The sequence below is a fragment of the Bidens hawaiensis genome, unplaced genomic scaffold, assembly GCF_021521415.1.
Source record: "Bidens hawaiensis isolate Kalapana, Puna unplaced genomic scaffold, B.hawaiensis_p1.1 tig00058379_1, whole genome shotgun sequence".
In the NCBI taxonomy this organism is placed as follows: Eukaryota; Viridiplantae; Streptophyta; class Magnoliopsida; order Asterales; family Asteraceae; genus Bidens; species Bidens hawaiensis.
In genome coordinates, this window is record NW_027500542.1 from 38,485 (window position 1) to 63,071 (window position 24,587).

General features: G+C 40.0%; 2 protein-coding genes and 1 long non-coding RNA gene across 3 annotated transcripts; 2 read left to right on the top strand and 1 right to left on the bottom strand.

Moving 5' to 3' along the window:
- Positions 1-468: 468 nt before the first annotated feature.
- Positions 469-1,543, top strand: LOC143602315 (small ribosomal subunit protein eS25w). The gene is made up of 4 exons (XM_077079472.1): positions 469-574; positions 632-706; positions 789-923; positions 1,332-1,543. The coding sequence occupies exons 1-4, from the start codon at positions 572-574 to the stop codon at positions 1,443-1,445; spliced, it is 327 nt and encodes a 108-aa protein (XP_076935587.1). The 5' UTR covers positions 469-571; the 3' UTR covers positions 1,446-1,543.
- A 3,097-nt stretch (positions 1,544-4,640) lies between these two features.
- Positions 4,641-9,872, top strand: LOC143602310 (adoMet-dependent rRNA methyltransferase spb1-like). The gene is made up of 10 exons (XM_077079471.1): positions 4,641-5,153; positions 6,445-6,492; positions 6,558-6,713; positions 6,861-7,064; positions 7,174-7,235; positions 7,323-7,518; positions 8,194-8,283; positions 8,361-8,503; positions 8,591-8,717; positions 8,822-9,872. Exons 1-10 carry the CDS (start codon positions 4,677-4,679, stop codon positions 9,815-9,817), a joined length of 2,499 nt encoding a protein of 832 aa, XP_076935586.1. The 5' UTR covers positions 4,641-4,676; the 3' UTR covers positions 9,818-9,872.
- A 2,367-nt stretch (positions 9,873-12,239) lies between these two features.
- On the bottom strand, positions 12,240-13,827 carry LOC143602311 (uncharacterized). Its single transcript, XR_013147812.1, has 3 exons — positions 13,773-13,827; positions 12,576-12,814; positions 12,240-12,491 (listed from the first exon to the last, which is right to left on the bottom strand). It is a non-coding gene; the product is annotated as an uncharacterized LOC143602311 (long non-coding RNA).
- Positions 13,828-24,587: the final 10,760 nt, after the last annotated feature.

Genomic DNA, 24,587 nt, shown 5'->3' on the forward strand with positions numbered 1-24,587 from the left:
CGACCCTACCAGGTTACAGATAGAATATGTTTTTCAGTATCAAAACTCGTATCCTGAACCTGACCTGATTTGTATACGGTAATACCCGAAAACTATAACCGGTTCCATACCCTTAACCCGTGTTTTTCAGTACCCGAAATTACCCGAAAAATACCTCAAAAAAGTGCAATCCCTTTAATAAAAACCCAATATATACCGGAAAATATTTGAAAATACCTCAAAAAACCCGAAAATAGGGTATCCAGATACACGATTTTAGAATATCCGGTTCTATATATCCGACCCAAACTCAATGTACAGAGTATGGTTTTAGAGACAACAACCGAACCTGAACCGGAAATGACCAATACCTGAGTTTTCAACGCCCCGGTCATACTTACCCGAAACCGGGTATTAGAAAAACCCGATTAATGGGTACTAATAATGTTTTAACAAGTGGACCAAATAAAGCCCATCGGGCTTCCAAGTGTGGTATACAAAATCCTCCCAATCCTTGTAGGGTTTACAGCGAGTGAGATCACCACACCTACCTCTTATTATCCTCCGCCGCCACTCACCGTTAACCGATCAAATGGTACATTTCTCTCTCAATCGTTTCAATCTTAAACCCTAACGAAATATTATTTTCCAGGCACCGAAGAAGGAGAAGGCTCCACCACCGTCATCAAAACCTGCCAAATCCGGCGGTGGAAAGCAGAAGAAGAAGGTCATAATAATAATAATAAATTAATAATGTTTTTGATTTTATATATGCGTTTGATGCTCATGAATGCTGTGTTTACTTATAGAAATGGAGCAAAGGAAAGCAAAAGGAGAAGGTGAATAATATGGTGTTGTTTGATAAAGCTACTTATGATAAGTTGCTAGCTGAAGCCCCTAAGTTTAAGCTCATTACTCCTTCCATTCTATCTGATCGTCTTAGGGTAAGTTACATGATTCTAACTTGTATGCACTATGCATGATATCATATTGTTTTTTTGTAATTTGTTTTAAATAACTTTAACTGATTGTTTCCATTGTTATTTGTTTGTTTGGATTTTAAATTACTAGCAAAGTGGATAAAAACATAGGTATGTATATTTGGTTTTTAGATGAAATTAAGTGTTATTTGTTTTTAAGTTGTCAAGTTTAGGTTATGAATATGGTTAAAGTTGTAAATTGGGTATATTATATTTATCATAGCTGTATATGAGCATTGTGAGATTTAAGTAAGCGATAAACCAGTGAGCTTTATGCACATTCAAGCCAGCAGATTTAAGTAAATTGATGTGATTTTTGGTTTTTTTTTTTTGTAATTAATTGTAATTTTAATTTTTTTATGGTGAATGCAGATTAATGGATCACTTGCAAGGAAGGCAATCAGGGAACTAATGGCAAGAGGTGCAATCAGGATGGTTTCTGCACATTCAAGCCAGCAGATTTATACCAGGGCTACCAACACTTGAACAAGTCATTTTTGTTTTCTTTTTTTTTATGTATTTGGTTCATTTTTCTTTGTTTTGGTGAGGATATGCTAATGACTTGTGTTTGGTATAATTATTTTGTTATTGTTTAAATTAGTTGAACTTGATTTCCCAAATCCCAAATTAACTATTCTATGTCGTTCAAACCAAGTAGTCGAAGGCGTAAGTTTTGTTTGTCAACTTGTTGCAGCTCCCAACGCACAAAAAATAAAAATAAAAACATCTGAGTACACAATGATTTGTTGTGTATGACAGGAATAAGTCGGTTTTCTCACGAGAACGCATCGTTGTCAATGTGTTCGAGCTCTTCTTAGAGGTGAACCAGGCACTCACCTCTAAGGCTCTAACTCCATAGATTAAAACTCGATTGGAAATTATCTAATTATGTTACTTGTAAAGGCTACAACATCAAAAGTACTGTAGTTGTGTATGTTAGACAAATTTCTACTTTTTATCGTTTTTGAGGTTAGTTACTTTGACAATTTTTCGCTTCTTGAGAGACTCAAACCCTCTGCAGTCTAGAGGTACACAAATTGGGTTTTTTCTAATACCCAGGTTCGGGTATGGAACCGGGTTCAGCTATGATCGGATATTGAGAGAAATCAGGTAAGGTTCGGGTAGGATATTGAGGAGAAAAACTCAACCCTATGTATCCGGGCAGGGTATGATCGGGTTCGGGTATTAGAACCGGGTACGGCCGGGTATTAATACCCGGTTTTGAATTTGTAATTTTTATACATTTTTTAATTTGTTTAAAATTTAAATTTGCTTTTAATTTATAAAAATAATTAAACTATATTACAAAAACCATAAATCCACTTAATTACAAATTATTTACTTAAATAATATGCATTTTAAAAAAACTTAAACATAAAAGTTGTGAAGTAAACATAAAAATATACTCTAAAAAATCATGTATCATTTCGGTTATTAGAAAATTGGTATCGGGTATAACCGGGTATCGGGTATATGGTATGACAGGACCCGGGTATATACGTGTATAAATCGGGTACGGTTCCGGGTACGGGTATTGACCTCAAAATGCATACCCTATCCATACCCTACGGATAGGGTCGGTTCCGGTTTCGGGTATAGAATACCCGGGTATAAAAAAACCGTTTCCATGTATTTTTTTCTGGTCCGGTTCCGAGTACGGGTTTTTTGTGCACCTCTACTCTGCACCCCAGGAAGCAAACCCTTTGGGAAAAGCTTCCTGACCACTCCACTGGAAGGCGAACCACACACATTATTTTTAGAAGCTACCTATATTAGGGTGAAATGTTGCCGCTTTAAGAAATTTTACGACCCGGATTTGTTAATGCTAATGAATGTAAGATAATAATGTTAAGTTACATTATACAAATATAAACTTTCAAATATGATACTAAGCAGTATTCAAGAATCTCACTCATAACAAAGTTATTTGTAAGGTTTGGAAGAATGAGATGTATTTGAATCGTATCTCTATTCACGAATAGAGAAGGACATAAATAACTTGCTTCTAGAAAGACCTCTAGGTCCACGAAAAAACATACACGGACCTTGGTTCTCGAAAATTTGAAGTGTATTATGTTAAAATGAACATTCATTTTATAAGACACTTGCATTTACGTATGAGTCTGGTTTATATGTTTGTTTATTTGTTGTTTTGCGGATCAACTATGACACTAAAATCCATAAGTAAGAGAGGCAACTTAAATTTTAGTGTCATCAAACGAATTTAAATCTAAGACTTTTTTAACTGTAAACGGGATTCACAATATGATGTTTAATCAAGTTATAATAAGGGTGTATAGATATGGAGTGCACATGATACATTTACAAGACCAATCGATAACGCTTAAGTTGTTCTAGACTTAGTAAATACAACATTCGACAAAATTGATCATATATGCCCATCAATGGGTATTGGGCTTGCATGAAACACAATTTACAATCAAATATAAGACTAAAATTACCAATATCTCGTCTTAATTTCCAAAACCCACACATTTGAACGAACCATACTTTGTTCCAGCTTAGGTCATATAGAGTAATAAGGGTGTATAGATATGGAGTGCACATGATACATATACAAGACCAATCGATAACGCTTAAGTTGTTCTAGACTTAGTAAATACAACATTCGTCAAAATTGATCCTATATGCCCATCAATGGGTATTGGGCTTGCATGAAACACAATTTTACAATCAAATATAAGACTAAAATTACCAATATCTCGTCTTAATTTCCAAAACCCACACATTTGAACGAACCATACTTTGTTCCAGCTTAGGTCATATAGAGTAGTAACAATAAAGCAAACACATATAATCCAATTTCCAATGTTTTAAAAACCGGTATTTAACTTAAGGTTTAACAGGGTTTAAAAGCTTGCCTGCAATTTCATATAAATACAGCTTTAACTCAAAAATAACCAAAAAGTACATTATTTCATAATAAAAAAATGACCAAAAAGTTAATCCATAATAAAAAATAATATAAATGCACCCGATTTTTAAAAAATAATCCAAAAGTTTACTTGTTTCGTTGTTAATTGCTAAGTTAAAAGTAAATTTTAAAAAACACAGCCCGTAAATACAAAAAATCTTCTGGGCTTAAAACCGATTTGCCGGTACAAACCAGTATTATAGAAAAAAACCACTAGTTTAATGCTCTAGCAAACCAACCAAATATACCAAACACAAAATACCAGCATGTTGTGCGAAATCCAGTTTAACTAGCCGATATGTACTGGTTTTTAAAAGCGCTAATTACCAAAATAAACAAGTTTGGCCCACAAATTTCCAAAAAAAACATGTCTAATTTAAACTTTGGCACACTAACATTAAAGACAACTAAAACGAAAAAAAAAGAGGGCTAAGTGAGGCTAAGTAAAACTTTAGCATACAAGTCGAGTTGAAGCCAATTAAAAAGGAATATATGGAGCCCGACTGAGTGAATTGACACGTATCAGTTAAATACAAGCCGAGTTGAAGCCAATTAAAAAGGAATATATGGAGCCCGACTGAGTGAATTGACATGTGTCAGCTAAATAAATGTAGAGAGGGAGAGAATTATTGTCATGTATACGTTTGGGGCAAAACTGGAAATGCTAAAAGTTAAGGGTACAAAACGCCACTTGTAAACACCACCTTCACTCTCACTAAACCCTAAATAATAAATAAACACCAACACCATAACCCTAACTCAACCAGCAGCCATAGCCAACAATGGGCGGCAAAGCAAAAGGCAAGCACCGTTTGGACAAATACTACCACTTAGCCAAAGAACACGGCTACCGTTCTCGAGCCGCATGGAAACTCATCCAACTCGACTCCAAACACACCTTCCTCCGCTCCTCCCACGCCGTCCTCGACCTCTGCGCCGCTCCCGGCGGCTGGATGCAAGCCGCCGTGGAACGTGTTCCGGTCGGCAGCCTCGTCATCGGCGTGGATCTCGACCCGATCCGACCGGTCCGTGGAGCCATTGCGGTTCAGGAGGATATTACTACGCCTAAGTGTAGGTCCACTGTTAAGAGGCTGATGAGTGAGAATGGAGTCAAGGCGTTCGATCTGGTGTTGCATGATGGCTCGCCGAATGTTGGTGGGGCCTGGGACCAGGAGGCGGTTACTCAGAATGCGTTGGTGGTTGATTCGATTAAGCTCGCTTCCGAGTTGCTTGCGCCTAAAGGCGCCTTTGTTACTAAGGTATTTATTTAATTAGGGATTAATAGAGTGAGATTTTAGCTTTAGTTTGTTTAATTAGGGTGTTACTGATTTAAGTTTTAGCTTTTTAATACTCAATTAGGGTTTTACAGATTGAAATTTTAGCTCCTAATGTTAAATTAGGGGTTAAAAGAGACTGAAATTTTAGCTCTATAATGTTCAATTAAGGTTTCACAGATTTGTATTATAGCTTTATTTCGATCAATTAGTATTTACAGATTTATATTTTAGCTCCTAATGTTCAATTAAGGTTTTGCAGATTTATATTTTAGCTCTATTTTGTTTGATTAGTATTTTACAGATTTAACTTTAATATCATCTTATTTGTTCAATTAGTATTTTACAGATTTACTTTTTAGCTTTATTTTGTTCAATTAGTATTTTACAGATTTACTTTTAGTTAGTTTTTCACAGATTTACATTTTCGTTCTATTTTGTTCAGTTAGTATTTTACTGATTTACATTTTAGCTCTATTTTGTTCAGTTAGTATTTTACACTTTTAAATTTTAGCTCCTAATGTTCAATTAAGGTTTCACAGATTGATTTTTTAGCTCTGTTTTGTTCAATTAGTATTTTACAGATCTAAATTTTAGCCCCTGATGTTTAACTAGGGGTTAAAAGGTGAAATTTTAGCTCTATATTGTTCAGTTAGGGTTTCACAGATTGATATTTTAGATCTGAAATGTTCAATTAGCGTTTAGTATATTGAAGTTTTAGCTTTATAATGTTCAATTCGGGTTTAATAGATTGAAACCTTAGCTCTTTAGTGTTTAGTTAGAGTTGTACATGCTGAAATGTTAGTTTTGTAATGTTCATCCAGGGTTTTTCAGATTGAAATTTTAGTTCTGTATTGTTCACTTAGGGTTTCACAGATTAAAATGCAGCTATGTAATCAGTGTGGATTTGAATTTTTATGTTTAGTTTTCAGTTTTACATACACACACACTTTTATATGCAATATTTATGTATATATACGGAATTGCTGTAACTCTAGCAAGTTGCTGGAAATAGGTTGGAATTAAGGGCCGGCGGGGTCTGACTACCTATTTTATTGCCCATTACACAAAATTTTATCAGTCACTGGTCGATGAGTCCCGATTTTTCCAACACAGTCTGCAATGTTCATTTAGATTTTAAAAGATTGAAATGTAGCTCTATGTTGTTCAGTTAGGGTTTTACTGGTTGTAAGTTTAGTTCTGTAGTTTTCATTTATGTATTGTTTATTCAATTGAATTTAAGAATTACTAATTTGATGTCTTTAATATGTAACAGGTTTTCAGGTCACGGGATTACAATGCTGTTCTTTATTGTCTTAGACAGGTATTGGATTGCAGTTTGATTGTAATTGAATTGATAAAGGTTTTAACTTTTTGATTTGTTTGCAGTTATTTGAAAAGGTTGAGGTTGATAAACCAGCTGCAAGTCGTTCAACATCTGCTGAAATCTTTATAGTTTGTCAGAAATACAAGGCTCCTGCTAAGATTGATCCTCGTCTCTTTGATGTTAGGCATCTGTTTCAGGGAGGCAAAGAACCACCAAAGGTGATATCATATCCAAGTTAATAGATAATTTATTAGTGTTCCCTAGTTTTTTAAAATGATTAACAATGTTTCATGAATATTATACATATACGTAACTGCATTTTCCAAATTGAAGAAGCCCTGATTTTGTGTGAACTTTAAATTCAGGTAATTGATGTACTTAGACCAACAAAACAGAAGAGACATCGTGACGGGTATGAAGATGGTGATACTACTTTGAGGAAAACGTGTTCAGCAACAGATTTTATTTGGTCAACAGCTCCTCTTGATGTTCTTGGTACTGTTACATCTATTGCTTTTAAAGACGACACATGTCTGCCTATCAAGAATCATGCTTTGACTACAGAGGAGGTTAGTTCTATGATCCTTTCTTTATTTGCTTGATATAAATATTATTGCTCAATTTGTTATTTTTTCAGAAGGCACCTTTCAAATTTTCGAATACTTGTTATTTTATCAGGTTAAAGCACTTTGTGACGATTTGCGCATTTTAGGGAAACAAGACTTTAAGCATCTGTTGAAGTAGGTTACATTTTAAAGTTTGGTCAATTTTTATTTTGACTGCAGTTTCATGATTCTGAAACCTTTTTTTTCGATTTGGCATATTAGGTGGCGTATACATATTAGAAAGGCATTGTCTCCAGAAAAGGAAACTTCTATACCTGCAGATGTTGAACCTGAGAGCAAAGTTGATGAGGATGAAGATGAAGATGATGATGGACTTAAAGAAATGGAAGAATTAACAAATGCTATGTTACGGAAGAAAAAACAGGCGAAAAAAATCATTGCAAAGCGGCGAGCTAAGGTTTTATATAATTTCATTTGTCGCCATCTCAGTTTTGGGTTTTGTACTCGTATTTTTGATCTGTTTACATACATGATATGCATGCTTGTAAACAAACACGAACATGGCACATTCATGTTTGTTTGTTTAACTTTTATCCCAACACATGACTGGACATGAACAGTTAAATGAACAGGGTTTTCGTGTTCGTTTGCAACAGTACAAACTAACTCAGCATAGATGAACGGACATAACCGAGTGAAAACCAACTAGAAGTAAACGTGAAAATCGATCTGTTGGGCTTCAAGGTTACCATAAAACTAGACTAAACTGTAGTGGACTAGTGGACTTAAAAAGGTTAAGTAAATATATAAATGGACGTAATCTGACAAACACAAATCAATATAATCAAAAGAACATAACCGAATTTATATGAACGAATGCTCACAAACATAATGAACAAACAAGACATGTGTTCATGCTCATTTGTTTAACTAAAGAACAAACAATTTTATTTCGTGTTTGTTCCTTTTATTAAATAAACCATCTTTCCGTCGAATGGTAAACAAACAGTTCACTGAACGTCTGGTACATTTTACAGTACTTATATGGCTATATGCATGTATGTGGTGAACATATGTTTAGTCATCTTATATCAGTTTTCATTGTTGGATCTCTAATGTTTGAAATATGCAGGATAAATCAAGGAAAGCAACTGGAATGCAGAGTGATGTAATGGATGATGGATATACTGATATTGAGTTGTTCTCTTTATCATCTATCAAGGTCAGATCGATATCCTTTCATATCAGTAAACAGTTTAATATTTTTTGAAATTTTTGACACATTTCATTGTTATTCAGGGAAAGAAAGATTTGGTAGCTGTTGACAACACCGAAGATGAGGGTCCAAATAATGAAGTAATGGACAGCGATAATGAGGAAAATCACGTTGAATCTGAAAATGAGGCGCTTAGTGACATGGACTCTGATGAAGAGCGCCGAAGGTGTGTTTTTGCTTGGATGAAAAAAAGTAATTATTAATGATTGTTAAATTCGGTTAGTCATCGTTGATCGTTCCATTTTGATTTCAGATATGACGAGAAAATGGAACAGTTAATGGAAGAAGCTTATGAGCAGTATATAACCAAGAAAGAAGGAAGTACAAAGCTGAGAAAGCGAATGAAGCAAAAGCACTCTGAAGATGGTGAACTTCTTGAGGTTTGCGTTATTTACCCCGTTTCTTGTATTATTTTAAGTTTCTTTTTCTATATTGTTTTATTTTGGTAACAGAAGGTTGACTTGTACTTTTTGGTCAATGCTAGGATGGTGACGATGATGATAATAATGATGCTTTAAATATGGATGAAGACTCTGACAATGATAAAGAAGCCAATCCTCTAATGGTCCCTCTTAATGATAACGAGCCAACCGAGGAAGAAATCGCTGCAAAATGGTTTAGCCAAGACGTCTTTGACGACGATGACGAACAAGAAAAATCAAAAACCGATGACGAAGATGAAGACGAAATGCAAGTGGATAAAAAACCCGATGATCAACTTATGGTCCCAAAAAAACCGACATCAAAAAACAAACCGCAAAAGCCTCAATCTTCCCAACCAGCGGCCACTGAAGATTTTGAGGTGGTCCCCGCTCCAGGGACGGATTCAAGCGATGACTCATCGTCGGACGAGTCCGACGATGACGTGCAAACAAAAGCCGAAATCTTGGCTTGTGCGAAGAAAATGTTGAGAAAAAAGCAAAGGGAACAAATGCTTGATGACGCGTATAACAAATACATGTTTCATGATGATGAAGGGTTACCAAAATGGTTTATAGATGAAGAGAAGAAACACATGCAGATCATTAAGCCCATAACGAAGGAAGAGGTGAACGCGATGAAAGCCCAATTCAAAGAGATAAACGCTCGGCCCGCTAAGAAGGTGGCGCAAGCAAAGGCTCGAAAGAAGCGAGTTGCAATGAGGAAGATGGAGAAGGTTAGGAAGAAGGCGAATACTATTGCGGATCAAGAGGACATTAACGATCGCTCGAAGATGAAGATGATTAACACACTTTATAAGAAGGCGACCCCACAAAGACCGAAGAAGGAGTTAGTGGTGGCGAAGAAGGGGGTGCAAGTGAAGCCTGGTAAAGGGAAAGTGCTTGTTGATAGGAGGATGAAGAAGGATGCAAGGAAACATGGGATGAAGAAGGATAAGGAAAAGGCGAAAAGTAAGGGTGGAAAGGGGCAGAAAGGTAAAGGGGCCAAGGGTAAAATGGGAAAAGGTGAAGGACCTAAGGGTAAAATGGGAAGGAAGTGAAGTTGCAGCAGTATGGACAATGAAGATGGTTTTTTTGAGTTGTAAAAGAAATTTTGTTTTAAGTTAAACATATGCTCTTTTTCTGTCATAAGCACTTACAAAATTAAAAAAAAGAAGTTTTATGTGTTTTATATTTATGACAGTATGCCATTTTGGATACACTTGAAATAGGTTTTTGATCTTTATTAATTCATGTTCAACATTAATCTTTCCTTGACGTATTATGACTATTATCCTTGTCTTCATGACTATCCAGAGGAGACTTGGTGAAGCCTATGGTGGGCTTGTAAAATAATTTGCATCTGATGAAAACCGGAAACGTGCTGTGCCAAGGTTTTCGTACACCTACTGGCATAATTCGGCATTGATTTCATTACAAGCGTCCATATTGTGAAAGTACGGAGGGTTGATTGCCTTTTGAGTTAGTTTTTCTCATAGTTTGATTCGAAATAGGTTTACAGGGTTGCTCGGGTTATATTTTCGATCTTTGTAATTTGTAATCAATTAATCATATCAATAGACAAGTTATGAGCAATTGCTTCTCTTGCTCATCTCATTACATTACTAATTAGACTTTATATTGATCATTGTAATTTGTAATCAATTAATCATATCAATAAACAAGTTTTGAGTCAATTGCTTCTCTTGCTAATATCATTACAATACTAACTAAAATTTTAACGATCGATGCAAGTTTTTAAAAAATTAATGATATTTCATACAACAATTACATTACTTTTGTCATTTCACTTGATTACAATCTCTTTTTTTTCACCTAAATACAAACCAAATGCATTAAATGTTGATAAAAAGAATTAAATTCTACTCCTTATTTTAACAATCAAAACATTTATTCATTCAAAATTCAAGCTATCATGATTCGAAATCTCTTAGAAATAAATGACGTGAAATCAAACACCTTTCACACATTTAATACATTTTCATACATTTATAATGGTTTGTTTTTTAAATGTAGTGTTATAGGCTGTAACTTAAATCAGTATTAAAGTTTCTTTCAAACCTAATGGGTTATGACTAGGTGCTATGTTTGCAAACTATGATTCGTGCTGGAAAAAGCTCATTCTTTTCTTCTTTTAATTATTCATTTAAAATACATGATACGATTTCCATTAGATTCAATGATGATTCATTATGATAGTTTCATTTCAAAATCAATAATATATTACTCCCTCCGTCCCATTAGATTATGTGTAGTAGATGAACTATAGAATGAGACGTTTTGCGTCATGTGACGCCTAATCAGGAAATTGTAAATTTTTGTTTTTGGGGTGTAATAATGTTGTAGCCATATATATATATATATATTATATATATACCCCACACACAAACAAAATAAAATAATAATATTCAACAATGGAGACAGGCGATAAAAGAATATCGCCTCCCCCCCACCACACACACATTTCGTCCCTTTTGAAGCCCGAGGGGCCAGTGTTCTCGCCCCGAAACAAACCTTGTCGCCCACTTTACTCGCCCACTACACACACCCTTAGTGTTATGATTTGAAAATCACAAAGTTTAAGGTAGATTGAATGATTATTTTTTTTTTCTTATTAAATGGCAATAATGCCCTTGTAAAGTGGGTCCATCAATATTATTTTCTAATGTTAGTTGTGTGTATTTAGGTGTAAATTTGAAAATTGTCTAATAAACTTTAAAAGTGTACACTTATAGTGGGACAAATAAAAATGAAAATATGAACACTTATAATGAGACGGAGGAAATAATTCAAATGCACATTGTCATAGATAGAATTATAATGTAGTTACTCCCTCCGTCCCATTATAAGTGTCATAGTTTGATTTTTCAAGTTTTTCTTGTTTAAATTTGACCGACAATATTTTTGTTTGTGTTATATAATACTTGATATAAAATATATGAATGGATTGGGTTTTAAATGTATTTTACATTGATATAATTTTCATCAAATATTATATGACACGAACAAAAATATTTATGGTCAATGTTGTAAAAGAAAGACTTGAAAAGTCAAATTAGAAGACTTATAATAAGACGGAGGGAGTATTATTCAAATTTCTAAATCACTACTTCACAATAAATTAGTGTGGTAAAAAAACATATGTTATGTACATTATAATTTCAAGTTAGAGCACATTATTTTATTTTTCAAAATATATATTAAATAAAGAAAAAATGTATGTTCAGTTATTAATAGATTCGTAAAAATAAATATATGATAATAGTTTTCTTTCATCATTCAAATTACTAACTTGTAAATCAGATACTATTACAATGCAACTTTGATTAACAAAATATAACTACTTATGTTAAAATATAAAACAACTTTTGAACCATTAGGAATAAAAATCAACTCATAAGAACACATTTACTAAGAGTTATAAACTAGTAAAACACCTGGAAAAGAATAAAAACTATCAACATTTTTAATAGATAACAACACTAAATGCAAAAAAAACCAAACACACAAGATTCATCAATTATATGAATCTAGTTCAAGTGTGTTTTAATCTTAAAGTGACTTGGTGTAGGTCTAAGCCAACTCCTCCCACCAATCAATGTCTTGTTCAAATAAGGTGCACTCTCAACACGTGACAGCTCACGTGACCATTTAACCCTCTTTGATCTATTAGCCCCTGGTCCATAACACATGTATTCACCATAGTACACAGTCCTACACACAAAAATATTATGATCACATTTTTTAAAAATTCTAAAGTAAAATGTTATGCAAAATATATTAACATAATGTTTGTACCCTCGCTTCCTTGGATCATCCCAATCATGCCATCCGTCGGGAGAGATGGTGTTCGACATGTATGTATGTGCGTATATGACTCGTGAATATGGTCCCCATGGTCTTCCGAGAAAAGTGCCGTTGTCTAAGCCGGTTATTTTGCAACCCAAGAATATGAAACCGGTGTTTTCTGATGGTGAGTTCCTATGTTGAGCTGTTATTGTTCCCAAGGCTCTAGCTAAAGAATGTAGTTGGCAACTCTACAAGTGTTTTAATGCATTATGAATGTAGTTGACATTGAAGAGAGATTAGGATACAAGTCTCAATTTTGATATATTACATTTCCCCAAAACCACTTAAATGCAATTACATGCTAAGGTCTTCTTAGACAAGATATTGTTTAAACGTGTCAAATTTTAAAAAATCGACATTTCGAGTATGAAAAAGAAAATGTAGATAGATTTAAATCTATATAACATTGAAAGGGGGTTCGGGGTTTAGTCCGTTTGTTTTGACAAAATTTAGGCTGAATTGCTAACTGCGTTTTAATAGGCAACAAACAAAACCGAAAACTGACATTTTAACTGTTTGACGGTTTAATTTGAGTTTTAAATATAGATTTTTAAATTACTAGTTTGTATTAAAAAAATTGAAATAACATAAACGATTCATTAACATATGTGGATATTGCAAAATGAAAACAAAAATTACAACAAAAATGTTAAACGAGTTGTCAAAGCCGAAACATAAGGCAAACCATATAAATACTTCAAATCAGCCGATCAACATTAGTTTGGAATTTGGATGATAGTGTTAATGGTTCATAAGCGCTCTTAACTCTAAGTTTAAATTTAAAGCGATTAAGGGGGAGTTTGGAATTGATTATTTTATCTCTTTATTACTTACAACTTATAAGTTATAATGTGTTTGGGAAAGTTAAACTTTGTGAGTTATAAATCATAGGTCACAGTTACGTAACTTATTAACTTATTAAAAAGTTATAACGAGGTAAAATAAGAAATCCCAACATCACCTAGAATAGTGTTTTACATTAACAAAAAAGTTTTAGATTACATATGGTCCATATATATATAAAAATTTAAGCATAACGAATTTTTCATGTAAAATAAGTAATTATATAGCAGGATCCCTTAAAACAGTTGTCATATTGTGTAAATCATTTTATACTTACTATAGATCATGAAAAGATATACTTACTTCAAAAAGAGAAGCAGCATTGCCACAAATAAAATCAGTAGCTCCTTCAATATAATCAATCAATCAATCAATCATACCCAGTAAAATCCCACCGACAGCAGAGCTATAGGTAGGGTCTGGGGAGGGTGGGATGTAGGCACACCGTACCTCTATCCAAAGGAATAAAGAGGTGGCTTCCAGAGAGACCCTCGGCTCTAAGAACATGTGTATGAAGCAAAAAAAGGAAATCAAAGTTTAACAGTTATATAAAAAACTACTACTAATTATAATAATATTAATAAAAAGGTCACAGTTTAACCGCAATATAAAAGCTAATAATAATAATAATAAAGCCGAGGGTAGCGCTTAATCGCTTCAATATAACAATTATAATAATAATGTCTTCCAAAATCATCAAGCAACGTATCCTGGTAAGACAAGATTCGACACCCGTAAAATGCAGCCCGATCCGCAGATACCCTCAGCGCGATACCTTTCCCGCTTGTTCCAAACTCGTTCTACAAAATTAATAAAATCCAAACTCAGAGTCGAATAAAATGAAATCAAGTACAAGATCAATCTATCAAAATCACACCTAAATCGTAAGATATCTCGCAACAAAATCAGACGCCATTACTGATAATGTTGGAGAATCAAAAATGTCTCCACCGTCATTCCAGGTTATGGTAGTGTTGGTCCCCGGTGTACCACTCAATGTTATAAAGGGTTTATCCGCGGGAATAATAATCTTCTCTCTGATAAAATCAAGAATCTAGAGTTAAATATAATTGTGTAAACAAGCTAAGCCGAAGCTCAACTGACTTTCAAGAGCTTCAGCTTGGCTCGTGAGTCATTTTCTTTACGCTCAAGATCATCTCGTTTATTATTTAGTACTTAATTTATATACATTTTTATTTATACTTTTCAAGCTTATGCTATGTTCAATTCATTATTTATTAACTAATTCATCTACATTTTGAACTACTTTTATATTTTTTTTAATAAAATTAAACGAGCCCGGCTAGTTTATTAATAATTATTAGCTTATAAATTTTTTTATATATGTTGAAAAATACCAAACTTTAATATCTTTAAAATTTTTGAATAAAACAAAGCATGCTTAAGCTCGGTCTGCTCGGCTCATGCTCGTGTGTAGTACCTTAAACAAGCCACCTCGGCCCCATAAAACTAATACATGAAAGTCTTAAGAAAGTTATAATAAAAAAAACCCGAGGCATGAGCTCTAGGCTCGAACTTGATTACTAAACAAGCTTTATTTAAGACTTGGGCTCAATAAAGCTCGACTCGTTGCACCCATACATATTTAAAAACCTAAGCGAATAAAATATAATTAAAAACAAACCTGTATATTCCGAGTTTAATAGAAATATAAACAACTTGAGAGTTATTGGAAGCAACCGCATTAATAGTGAAGAAACACTAATTGACCCCGGGCAGATTACGAATAATCTGGGGGTTAAATAGATGTTTCCCACGAGGGTTAGGTCCGGCAAGATGGTTATTCTTCTGATGACCTACAAAACAGACACCGTGAGCTCGTCACTGAGAGGGGGGGGGGGGTTTCCTCCTTGTGACCACCCTCCGGCGTGAGAATCAGACTAGATTGCTCTGAATATAAGTGTATATTAAGAGAGATTGCTAGAGAAGATAAGATAGAAGATAATGATACCGTTCCAAGGTGTTGGAGTATTTATAGCCGAAGGTAGGTTTCCAAGCAGGTACAGCCAGCTGTATAATATTCCTTTTCCACCAACTGTGGGCTACGCACGTGCCATGCTGGTAGTTGGTGGGTAGGCAGCGGCTGATAGTGACATGGCCGGCTGTGTACTATTCCTTTTCCGCCGGCTGTGTACTATTCCTTTTCCACCAACTGCAGGCTATGTACGTGCCACGACAAGGGTTGGTGAGTAGGCAGCGGCTGATAGTGACATTTTGTACTAGAGCGTGCTCCTCGTACTGTTGTCGGTGAGCTGTCACCCTGTGATTGGTTCATGGGCTGCTTTGGTCAGATATTGTCTATTTTGTCCATACCTTGGCAGGTATATTACAAAAGATCTTCCAGAAGCGTACGGGCTGGCTCATTTGGGCGGGAGTATTCCCGCCTTGCTCATTCCTTCAGGTGACATTACTGAATTATTTAGTGCCTTGTGCGTGTAGCCTTGCTATTAGTGCGGGTAGCCTTCCCTGATGGCTTGTATCCGCAACTGCGGGAACAGGCGGGGTACTTCACCATTGGGAGGCTTTTCCTGCGGGAACAGCTGGCGTACTGCGCGTAAGGTCTTCTCTGAGCATGGTTGGTCCTGCGGAACCAGTTGGTCCTTGCGCAGACGTCCCTCTTCAAGGTGAGTCTTGCGGGTCCAACTGGGCTCTGCTGGGACCTACCTCTTCAAGTCCCCCCAGTCCAATGTTCTTCTCATGAATTGTTAATAAGTGAGGTGAACTTTTGGACTTAAGCAAGGGGTTTTGGAAAGGCTTTTTAGTTTTAAGGTTTTCCGTGGGGATTCTTCCCGCGGTTTTCCTAATGTCACTCGCAGAAATTCCCGACTTTTCTGCCTGATCTTTGGTTGTGATGCGGGTAGGTGTTTAACCCCTTCGCACATCGGGAGCGTTGAGTTTCACTTGTATAGATTCTTCACGAGGTTTTGGCAGTTTCGGACATAGTGATCAGTTATGTTAAACCACCAATTCCGCCTTGAAGTTTCAAACAGGCTAGTTCTCAACATTCCCGCTATGTGGAGGTGCTATTTCTCTTTCTGCAAGCACGGTCCAGAAGATCCTTCTTGGTTTCAATTCCCTGCAAGTGCTAAGTATGTGAAGGGTTTCGCCTTGACACTGTACCCACACTCGTCTTATAGTTTCTTTACTTCCAAGGTATTCTTGGCTTCAATTCCCTGCAAGTGCTAGGTATGTGAAGGGTTTCGCCTTGACACTGTACCTGCACTTGTCTTACGGTTTCTTGGGTACCAAGGTAAGGGGGTATATTCCCTCTTATTTTTGAATCTTTGAATCATTTTGAATCTTTTTGAAATTCGAAGAGTTGGTGAAAGGATAAGAACAGTCCAAACTGTTGAAGGGACGTTAGTGTCGTCCGACGGTTTCTTCTGACAGTTTCAGGACGTGCAGGAAGTTATGGCGACGTGACAGTATATGGTCATTCCAGACGCTTTTTCAGGCGCGTGGGCGCGAGTTTTCGGGCGCGTGGGCGCGAGATTTACGGCACGCGTCCTGTCGACAGCTGTTGCCAGCTTGCTCTTTCCACGTGTCATAGTTTCATTGCACCTGCGCTTCTCTCTCCCCCGCATTAAATTCATCGCATTCATTGCGATGAGTATATAAAGGGGGAGAGGGTGCATCTTAATCCGCACTTTCACTTCTCTCTTCTAAACGATTTCCGGCGAATACTCTAACTTTTCCGTCGAGCATTCTCCTGAAATCATTCCTTTACATCTAAAACATGTCTTCTACTCATGATCTTGAGGCTACCGCCGAGGAGTCTGATGTGTACGCCGAGATCCCGACGTCCACGTCTGATAAGGACGATAAGAGCACTGCTGGCGAATGCCAGTGTGCTCTTCCCATCGACCTTTATCAGTACATCGTCAGGAAGTTCATGCTCGAGCCGTTCGAGCCTGAGTTTCCTGAGCCTCACCAGACGGTGTACGATGCCCCCAAGGGCAAAATAGGGGTATATGCTGCATTCTTCGTTTATGGGAATCTCAGGTTCCCATTGACGAAGTTTGTATACCGTGTTTTGGAGAGACACGGTGTGCACCTGACGGAGGTACACCCAATGGCGATCGCCAAGATCCGCCATTTTGAATGGGTGTGCCTCATTCTGGGTGTGGAGCCCCATGTCGACCGCCTGATGACCTTCTACTCCCGGAGGTGCATCCAAGGCTGGTACACCTTGGTCACCCGGATCAAGGGTTTGAAGATCTGTGCTACCGAGCGCAGTCTTCGGTCTTGGAAGCGGGAGTTCTTCTACATCTCTGTCCGTGTCGTCCCTATCGCGATGACATTCAAGAACGGGAGAGCACTCCCCAACCTTCACGCTTCCAACTACCAGGAGGCGGAATGGTTTGCCAAGATCTCCCGGATCCAGACTCCGGTTTACCGCTTTGCGGAGTCTGGGATGGTGATGCTCGGTATGAGCCGGGTGTGGAAAGATGCTGGGGCGGAGGCGCCACAGATTCCCATCGTCCTCGAATACGGTTTGAACTTTATTCCTTACGGTATGCTTCATATTATTTGCTAATTTAGGGTTTTTGTTCTAACCATCTCTTTCTTTTTATTTTCAGAGGGAAACAACTTGCAGTCTCTTCTGCAGCCGCGGGAGAGTGGTGGTCCCGCTCGGTTGGGTACTCGTGCTCTTGACGAGAACGAGTTGCCCATCCTTGAGCAAACGGCGGATCGGTTTGTGGAGGCCTACCCGCCAGGCCACGAAATTCTGAGCGCCACGCGGCCAGGTAAGGGATTATTTAACCCTCGCCCTCTCAATGCTCAAACCTCTGCTGGAATTCCTCTAATTTTGTCATCTTCTGATGAGGAATCCGCAGATGGTCCTTTCTTCGCGAGGAAGAAGGCTGCTGGCGGGAAGGGCAAGGCTAAGGTTGTCTCCACTGCCGATCAGGGCAACCGGTCTGACTCGGAGACCGAAAGTGACGAGGCGGCGGGGAACCCTGGTGGTGGTGAGACCACTGTTCCGGAGGTTGAGATAGCTGTCACCTCCGAGCAGCCCAGGACGACGACGGTGACCGGTATGAAGAGGCCGGCTCCATCGGGTTCGTCCCCGCCTGTTCGCACCTTCAAGCTCAAGAGGACTCGTAAGTATAAACTTCATTTACTTTAACTGCATATCTTTCCGCCATTATAGTTATATATCTTGTCTTCGTGCAGGCGTGGATGCTACCGCATTCCAGAGTGGAGCGGGGAGGAGCGTTTCTGGACCCATGACGGTAGGTTTGGTCAACCTACCCGACGCGATGATCCAGGCGGCTACGCCTGTTTGCAGTATTGGTTCAGTTGCTCATCCCGTTGAGGCAACTGTTCCAACTGTAACATCATCCCCGCCGGCTGTCAGTGCCATCTTCACGGAATCCTTCACTGAGCCGGCGGTGGTTTCTTTTGCGGGTTCTTCCGCGGCGACTGCCACGGTTGTGAGTTCACCTCCGGTGAGTTCACCTCCGTTGGTTTCTACCGCGACGGCCTCCACCATGCTTCCTCCGGCACCGGCGACCGCGGCCGGTCCTTCAGGTATGTTCGGGGTTGGGGCGTCTAGCCAATCTTTGCCTCCTTCCCGTCTCCTTGACCTTTTGGATGGATATCCCTTAGGTTCAGGTGATGGGTTTGGTGGCTATCGGCCTGTTGTCGACCCTACAGGTGCGTGGGGTTATCTTGGCCTTATATCCCTTTTATCATTTTCTCTTAACTGTTTTTTGTTTTATTGCAGTTCGTGATTCCAACGAGGTGTACGCTCCTCGGTGGAGTATCCGCCGGGGAACGACCCTCCGGACTGCTGCGGATTGCCTCGAATGGGCGCGCCACGCCGCCCCAAGCGGTGCGCTGAGGGAAGCCATGGCCAGCTACCAGGAGGGTAGGCTGTCCAACGAGCTCCGAATCCTCGTTGCCCGGATGCAGCCGCGCGTCGAGCTACTTTGTCGTGAAAACGACAAGTTAAAGACGGCGCGAAGCCTGGAAGTGGCTCAGGCGCGGGCTATCCGGGAGGAGAATAAGAGGCTTGCCGCTGTTGCTGCGGAAAAGGAGAAGGCCTTCAAGGCCCTCGAGGTTGAAGTTCAGGCCCGGCTCGAGGCCCGTTCCAAGGCTGCCCAAGCTGTTAACGAACAGCTTCGGCTGGCTAAGGAAACTGCACGAAACGCAACTGAGAGGGCCACCAAGGCTGAAGCTGTTGCCGAGCCTCTACGCACCGAGAATGAGGAGCTTAAAGCCAAATTAGAGAGGCTCTAACAGGCTCATGATGCCTTGGCCATGGAAGACGCCTAGAAGCTCCAAGAGATCCTGGACCATAGGGGCATGCTTGACCACACTGAGCGTAAGCTGAAGGGCGTCGAAGAGGCTGCAGCTAAAGATGTGTTGCTTGCCAACCTTACTAAGAACGAAGCCGAACGCGCCCGTGATGAAGCTCAAGCTGCCCTCCAGGAGGCTCTGGTTACCAAGGAATGGCTTCTTCGAGAAGCATTGTCTCAGGTATGCGCAGTTTCACAATTTCTTTACGCTTTTCTTTACGCTTAGAAGAGTGATATATTTCTGCTTTGTAGGTTGTGCATCGGGTTCTTACGAACACATCATATGACGATGCCATGAGCGCAGCCCTCAACGCTTCTCATGAGGATGGGGAAAAGGCTGGCTTCCTGCTTGGTCTAGGGTTTGTTGAGAAGGGCATCCCGCCTTCCAACTTCCCTCTATACGATGTGGATACTGAAGCTGCTTATGACCAAGCAGTGAACCAGTATGCTGCCTTCCCGCATCCGGTGGTGGAGAAGGTGAACGAGATTACTGCTGCTGATGATGGGCTAGCTATTCTCAAGGCTTTCCTTGAACCGCCACACTCTACTGATGGTGCGGGTTCAAGTGGGAGTGGTCCTAAAGCTTGATCCTTTAGATCCCTTCCCACTGTTAGAATAGATTTTTATTTTTGTATAGATTTATATTCTTGTACGCGGGTATGTGCCCGGCCATTCTTGTAATACTTGAATTTTTATGGAATATAAATCTTTTGTTAATGCCTTGCCTTGTAAACCTTATATGTTTTGCTCACGCATATTCTAGTTTAGTTTAGCAATTTCCTAAGTACTTTGGATAAGTTAACCTTTCAACGTGGCAGACAATAGGTTAAAGTTTTGCTTCCTCTTTCGTGATTGTGCGGGTAAAACCGTCACTTTCATTTAGTAGGATGGCTAAACTTTACCTATATCTGACCTGCGTGGAGGTTTTCCTCATCTTTTCCTTAGAAATTTTCTAAGTGTTTTGAATAAGTTAACCTTTCGACGCGCGATTGTCAATAGGTTAATGTTCAGTTTCCTCTATCATGATTGTGCGGGTAAGACCGTCACTTTCATTTAGTGGGATGACCAAACTTCACCTATAACTGACCTGCGTGAAGGTTTTCCTCATCTTAGAAATTTTTTCCGTTTTTTGTGTTTATGCGGGTTTTGCCGCCTTCCACACGCAACGACTTACTTCTTCCCATATTTATGCGGTGAATACCGGCATATCAGTGTGAGAAGTTCATGAGTATAAAGGTAAGGCTATCAACACAATGTGAAAGGAGAATCATTTCCATTAGAAGTGGCTCTAGGCCTTTTCTTTACAAGTTTGGAATTGATCTACATGTAACATTTGCGTAATTGAGCTCCATTCCATGTTCTTGGGATAGGAGTGCCATCGAGCCTTTCGAGCCGGTATGCGCCCTTTCCCAAAACTTCTTTGATAATGTATGGTCCTTCCCAGACCGAGGCCAGCTTTCCTGGGCGCTCTTGGTTTGAAGCCTCGTTGTTACGCAATATGTAGTCTCCTATATTGAAGTTGCAGAGTTTTACCCGCGTGTTGTAGTACTTTTGTATTTGTCGCTTGTAGTTCTCTTCACGCGCTGCGGCTAAGTCTCTGCGTTCTTCGGTTAGCATAAGGTCTAACCGTCTTTCCGCATCATTGTCTTCTGGCTGAATCAAGACCCTTGGTGAGGGTAAACCAATTTCGACCGGGACCATGGCTTCAGTGCCATAAGTGAGGCTGAACGGGGTTTCTCCCGTACTGGCCTTTTTCAGCGTTCTGTTTGCCCAAAGGACGTGTGGAACTTCGTCCACCCAGCCGGATCTGTGTTCCAAGAGTCTTTTCTTTATGCCGTCGACGATGCTCTTATTTGCTCTTTCCACCTCACCATTACCCTGCGGGTGCGCCACTGAGGTAAAGGTGTGGGTGATTTGAAGTTCTTCTAGCCCCTTTTGTAGCTTCTTGTCAGCAAAGTTGGTGCCGTTATCGCTCACCAAAGTCTGAGGAATACCGGTGATCATCGCTACACCCTCAGCTGTTGGCCATCCCATCATGCCGTGGACTGAAGATACCACGGCATTGAATCTTGTCATCCCGTCTCTCCCGAAGAGAATGTCGTATGTGTGGTGTGGCTTCCTCATCACAACAAAGTCCACGTCCTCTGTGCGGGAGTGTTTCCCGTCCGTGAGAATGACGGGGAAAGATAGGATACCCAGGGGGGTGTTTGTGCTGCCGTCAAACCCTTCCATTGAGGCATAGACCGTTTCCAGGCGTTCCTTGTCTTCGTCGTCTAGCTTGTCGAAGAACTGCCTGTACATAACCGTTGACGAGGCGTCGTTGTCAGCAAGAGTGCGGGAGGTGATGTAGTGCCCGAGCTGGCTTTTGATGACGATAGGGCCTTCTTTGCTGGGTCCTCCTGGCACTCGCGGGAAGCGCACCTCAGCTTCCTTCCACGCGCATGGTTCTGTCGTTCGTCTTTTTTTTCCCTGATGTTACTATGAACCATGTGGATGCTGATGTTAACGGGCTTTCGTCCGTTGCCTTTGTATCGGTTATCATTCCTCCCTCCATTCTTGATTGATGCCACAAGGTGTGTAAGTCTTCCATCCTTGACGAATGTTTCAACAATATCCTTCAAGGATGTACACTCCTCAGTGTTGTGACCCTTTGTCCCGTGAAAGTCACAGGATTTGCTCTGATCCGCATTAGGTCGCTGCCGGATCATTGGAGCTTTTGGCCATGGGAGTTTTTCGGTGGCAAATATCTCCGTGACGTTTTTGGTGAGTGGCGTCCACCGGTGTTTTCGGCTTGATGAGTGCGTGTTATCCCTTCCGCCTACTAGAGGGCGAGAGCTGGATGAGGTGTCAAAGTTTACCCTTGACTGCCAAATACCTAGCTTCCTCTTTTTGTTTTGCCGGGCGGTCCGAACGTTGTTTTCTCTAGTCCTCTACGTGTAGAGGTGTGTATTCTGGGGAAGATCCCTACCCAGTTGCTTCTCCGTTTCGGCAAAGCGCTTGGCCGCCGTCATGATGGCATCCCATGTGGATGGCATGCCGTCCTTACCCGTCAACGTGCGGATAAGCTCTGGGTATTCGGCGCCCTGGATGAAAGCGGCGCGAACAAGATCTTCACTTATGGTGCCCAGACTCAGCTTTTTGGAGTTGAAGCGAGTGATGAAGTCTAGTAAAGATTCATCCTCCTCTCTAACACAGTTGAGGATCGTCCACTGCTCTTCAGTATATTTCCTCTGTTGACTGAAGTGTTGGCTGAACTTATGTTGAAAGTCCGCCCAATCATAGATGTGGTGGACCGGTAAACGATCAAACCACGCCCTGGCCGCTCCAACCAGCGTCATCTGAAACATATAACACCACGTGGGTTCCGTCCAGTTGCTGACGGTTGCCCTCGCTATGAATCTGTTCAAGTGATCGTCTGGGTCGGATATACCGTCATAAGTGCCTATGTTGGACATTTGTTTAGCACTCTTCGGGGCGATTGCTTCCGCAATGTCCCTTGCAAACTTGGATGTTCCCGCATTTGCAACACTTGGTCTAAAGGTTTTGGAGAAGTCACGTGGGTTTCCCCCCGCGTTCCTTGGTTTGAAGGTTTCTCCAAAATTCCTTCTCGGTTGGAAGCCCGTTTCCTTGCGCTTCCCTTTCGCCCTATGGCGAGGGTTTGCGTCACTATCGGATTCTTCCCAGTCATCGTCCAAGTACTCGCACTCATTGCTCATGTTGAGCTGTTGTCGAGTGCTTCCGAATTCGTCAGCCTGTTGGATTGAACGTAAGCGTTCATCCAACTCAGCTTGGAATTCCTTCTGACGTGCTTCCGCCCATGCTTTAACTTGATCAAGTGTTTGGCGGGGGAGCCTCGTCTGTTGTCTTTCCACCTGGGTATCAATGAATCCCAGGGGATGATTGTTTACTGCACTTGCCCCGGCTTGGGTAACCGGGGTAGTGTTCGTAAAATTTACTGCACTTGCCCCGGCTTGAGTAACCGGGGTAGTGTTCGTAAAATTTGTGTACTCGCCGGTATTCCTCCCAGTAGCTGGGGTTGTGATTACCGGGGTTTCTTGGTCACTTGCTGGCCTCGGGACCGGAGTAACGTTAACCATCTTTCCAGAAGTTTGGAAAAACCTAAAAAAGAAATAGTTCTAGCTTTTATGCACGGATGGCGCCAATGAAGAAACACTAATTGACCCCGGGCAGATTACGAATAATCTGGGGGTTAAATAGATGTTTCCCACGAGGGTTAGGTCCGGCAAGATGGTTATTCTTCTGATGACCTGCAAAACAAACACCGTGAGCTCGTCACTGAGAAGGGGGGGTTCCTCCTTGTGACCACCCTCCGGCGTGAGAATCAGACTAGATTGCTCTGAATATAAGTGTATATTAAGAGAGATTGCTAGAGAAGATAAGATACAAGATAATGATACCGTTCCAAGGTGTTGGAGTATTTATAGCCGAATGTAGGTTTCCAAGCAGGTACAGCCAGCTGTATAATATTCCTTTTCCACCAACTGTGGGCTACGCACGTGCCATGCTGGTAGTTGGTGGGTAGGCAGCGGCTGATAGTGACATGGCCGGCTGTGTACTATTCCTTTTCCGCCGGCTGTGTACTATTCCTTTTCCACCAACTGCAGGCTATGTACGTGCCACGACAAGGGTTGGTGAGTAGGCAGCGGCTGATAGTGACATTTTGTATTAGAGCGTGCTCCTCGTACTGTTGTCGGTGAGCTGTCACCCTGTGATTGGTTCATGGGCTGCTTTGGTCAGATCTTGTCTATTTTGTCCATACATTGGCAGGTAT

What these genes read in the sequence shown, in the direction of transcription:
- LOC143602315 (XM_077079472.1), top strand. An exon ending in GTGGAAAGCAGAAGAAGAAG is followed by an intron (nt 707 to 788) that starts GTCATAATAATA and finishes GTTTACTTATAG; the next exon opens with AAATGGAGCAAAGGAAAGCA. An exon ending in TTCTATCTGATCGTCTTAGG is followed by an intron (nt 924 to 1,331) that starts GTAAGTTACATG and finishes TGGTGAATGCAG; the next exon opens with ATTAATGGATCACTTGCAAG.
- LOC143602310 (XM_077079471.1), top strand. Translation starts at nt 4,677, where the DNA reads ATGGGCGGCAAAGCAAAAGGCAAGCACCGTTTGGACAAATACTACCAC. An exon ending in AAGGCGCCTTTGTTACTAAG is followed by an intron (nt 5,154 to 6,444) that starts GTATTTATTTAA and finishes AATATGTAACAG; the next exon opens with GTTTTCAGGTCACGGGATTA. An exon ending in AAGATGGTGAACTTCTTGAG is followed by an intron (nt 8,718 to 8,821) that starts GTTTGCGTTATT and finishes GGTCAATGCTAG; the next exon opens with GATGGTGACGATGATGATAA.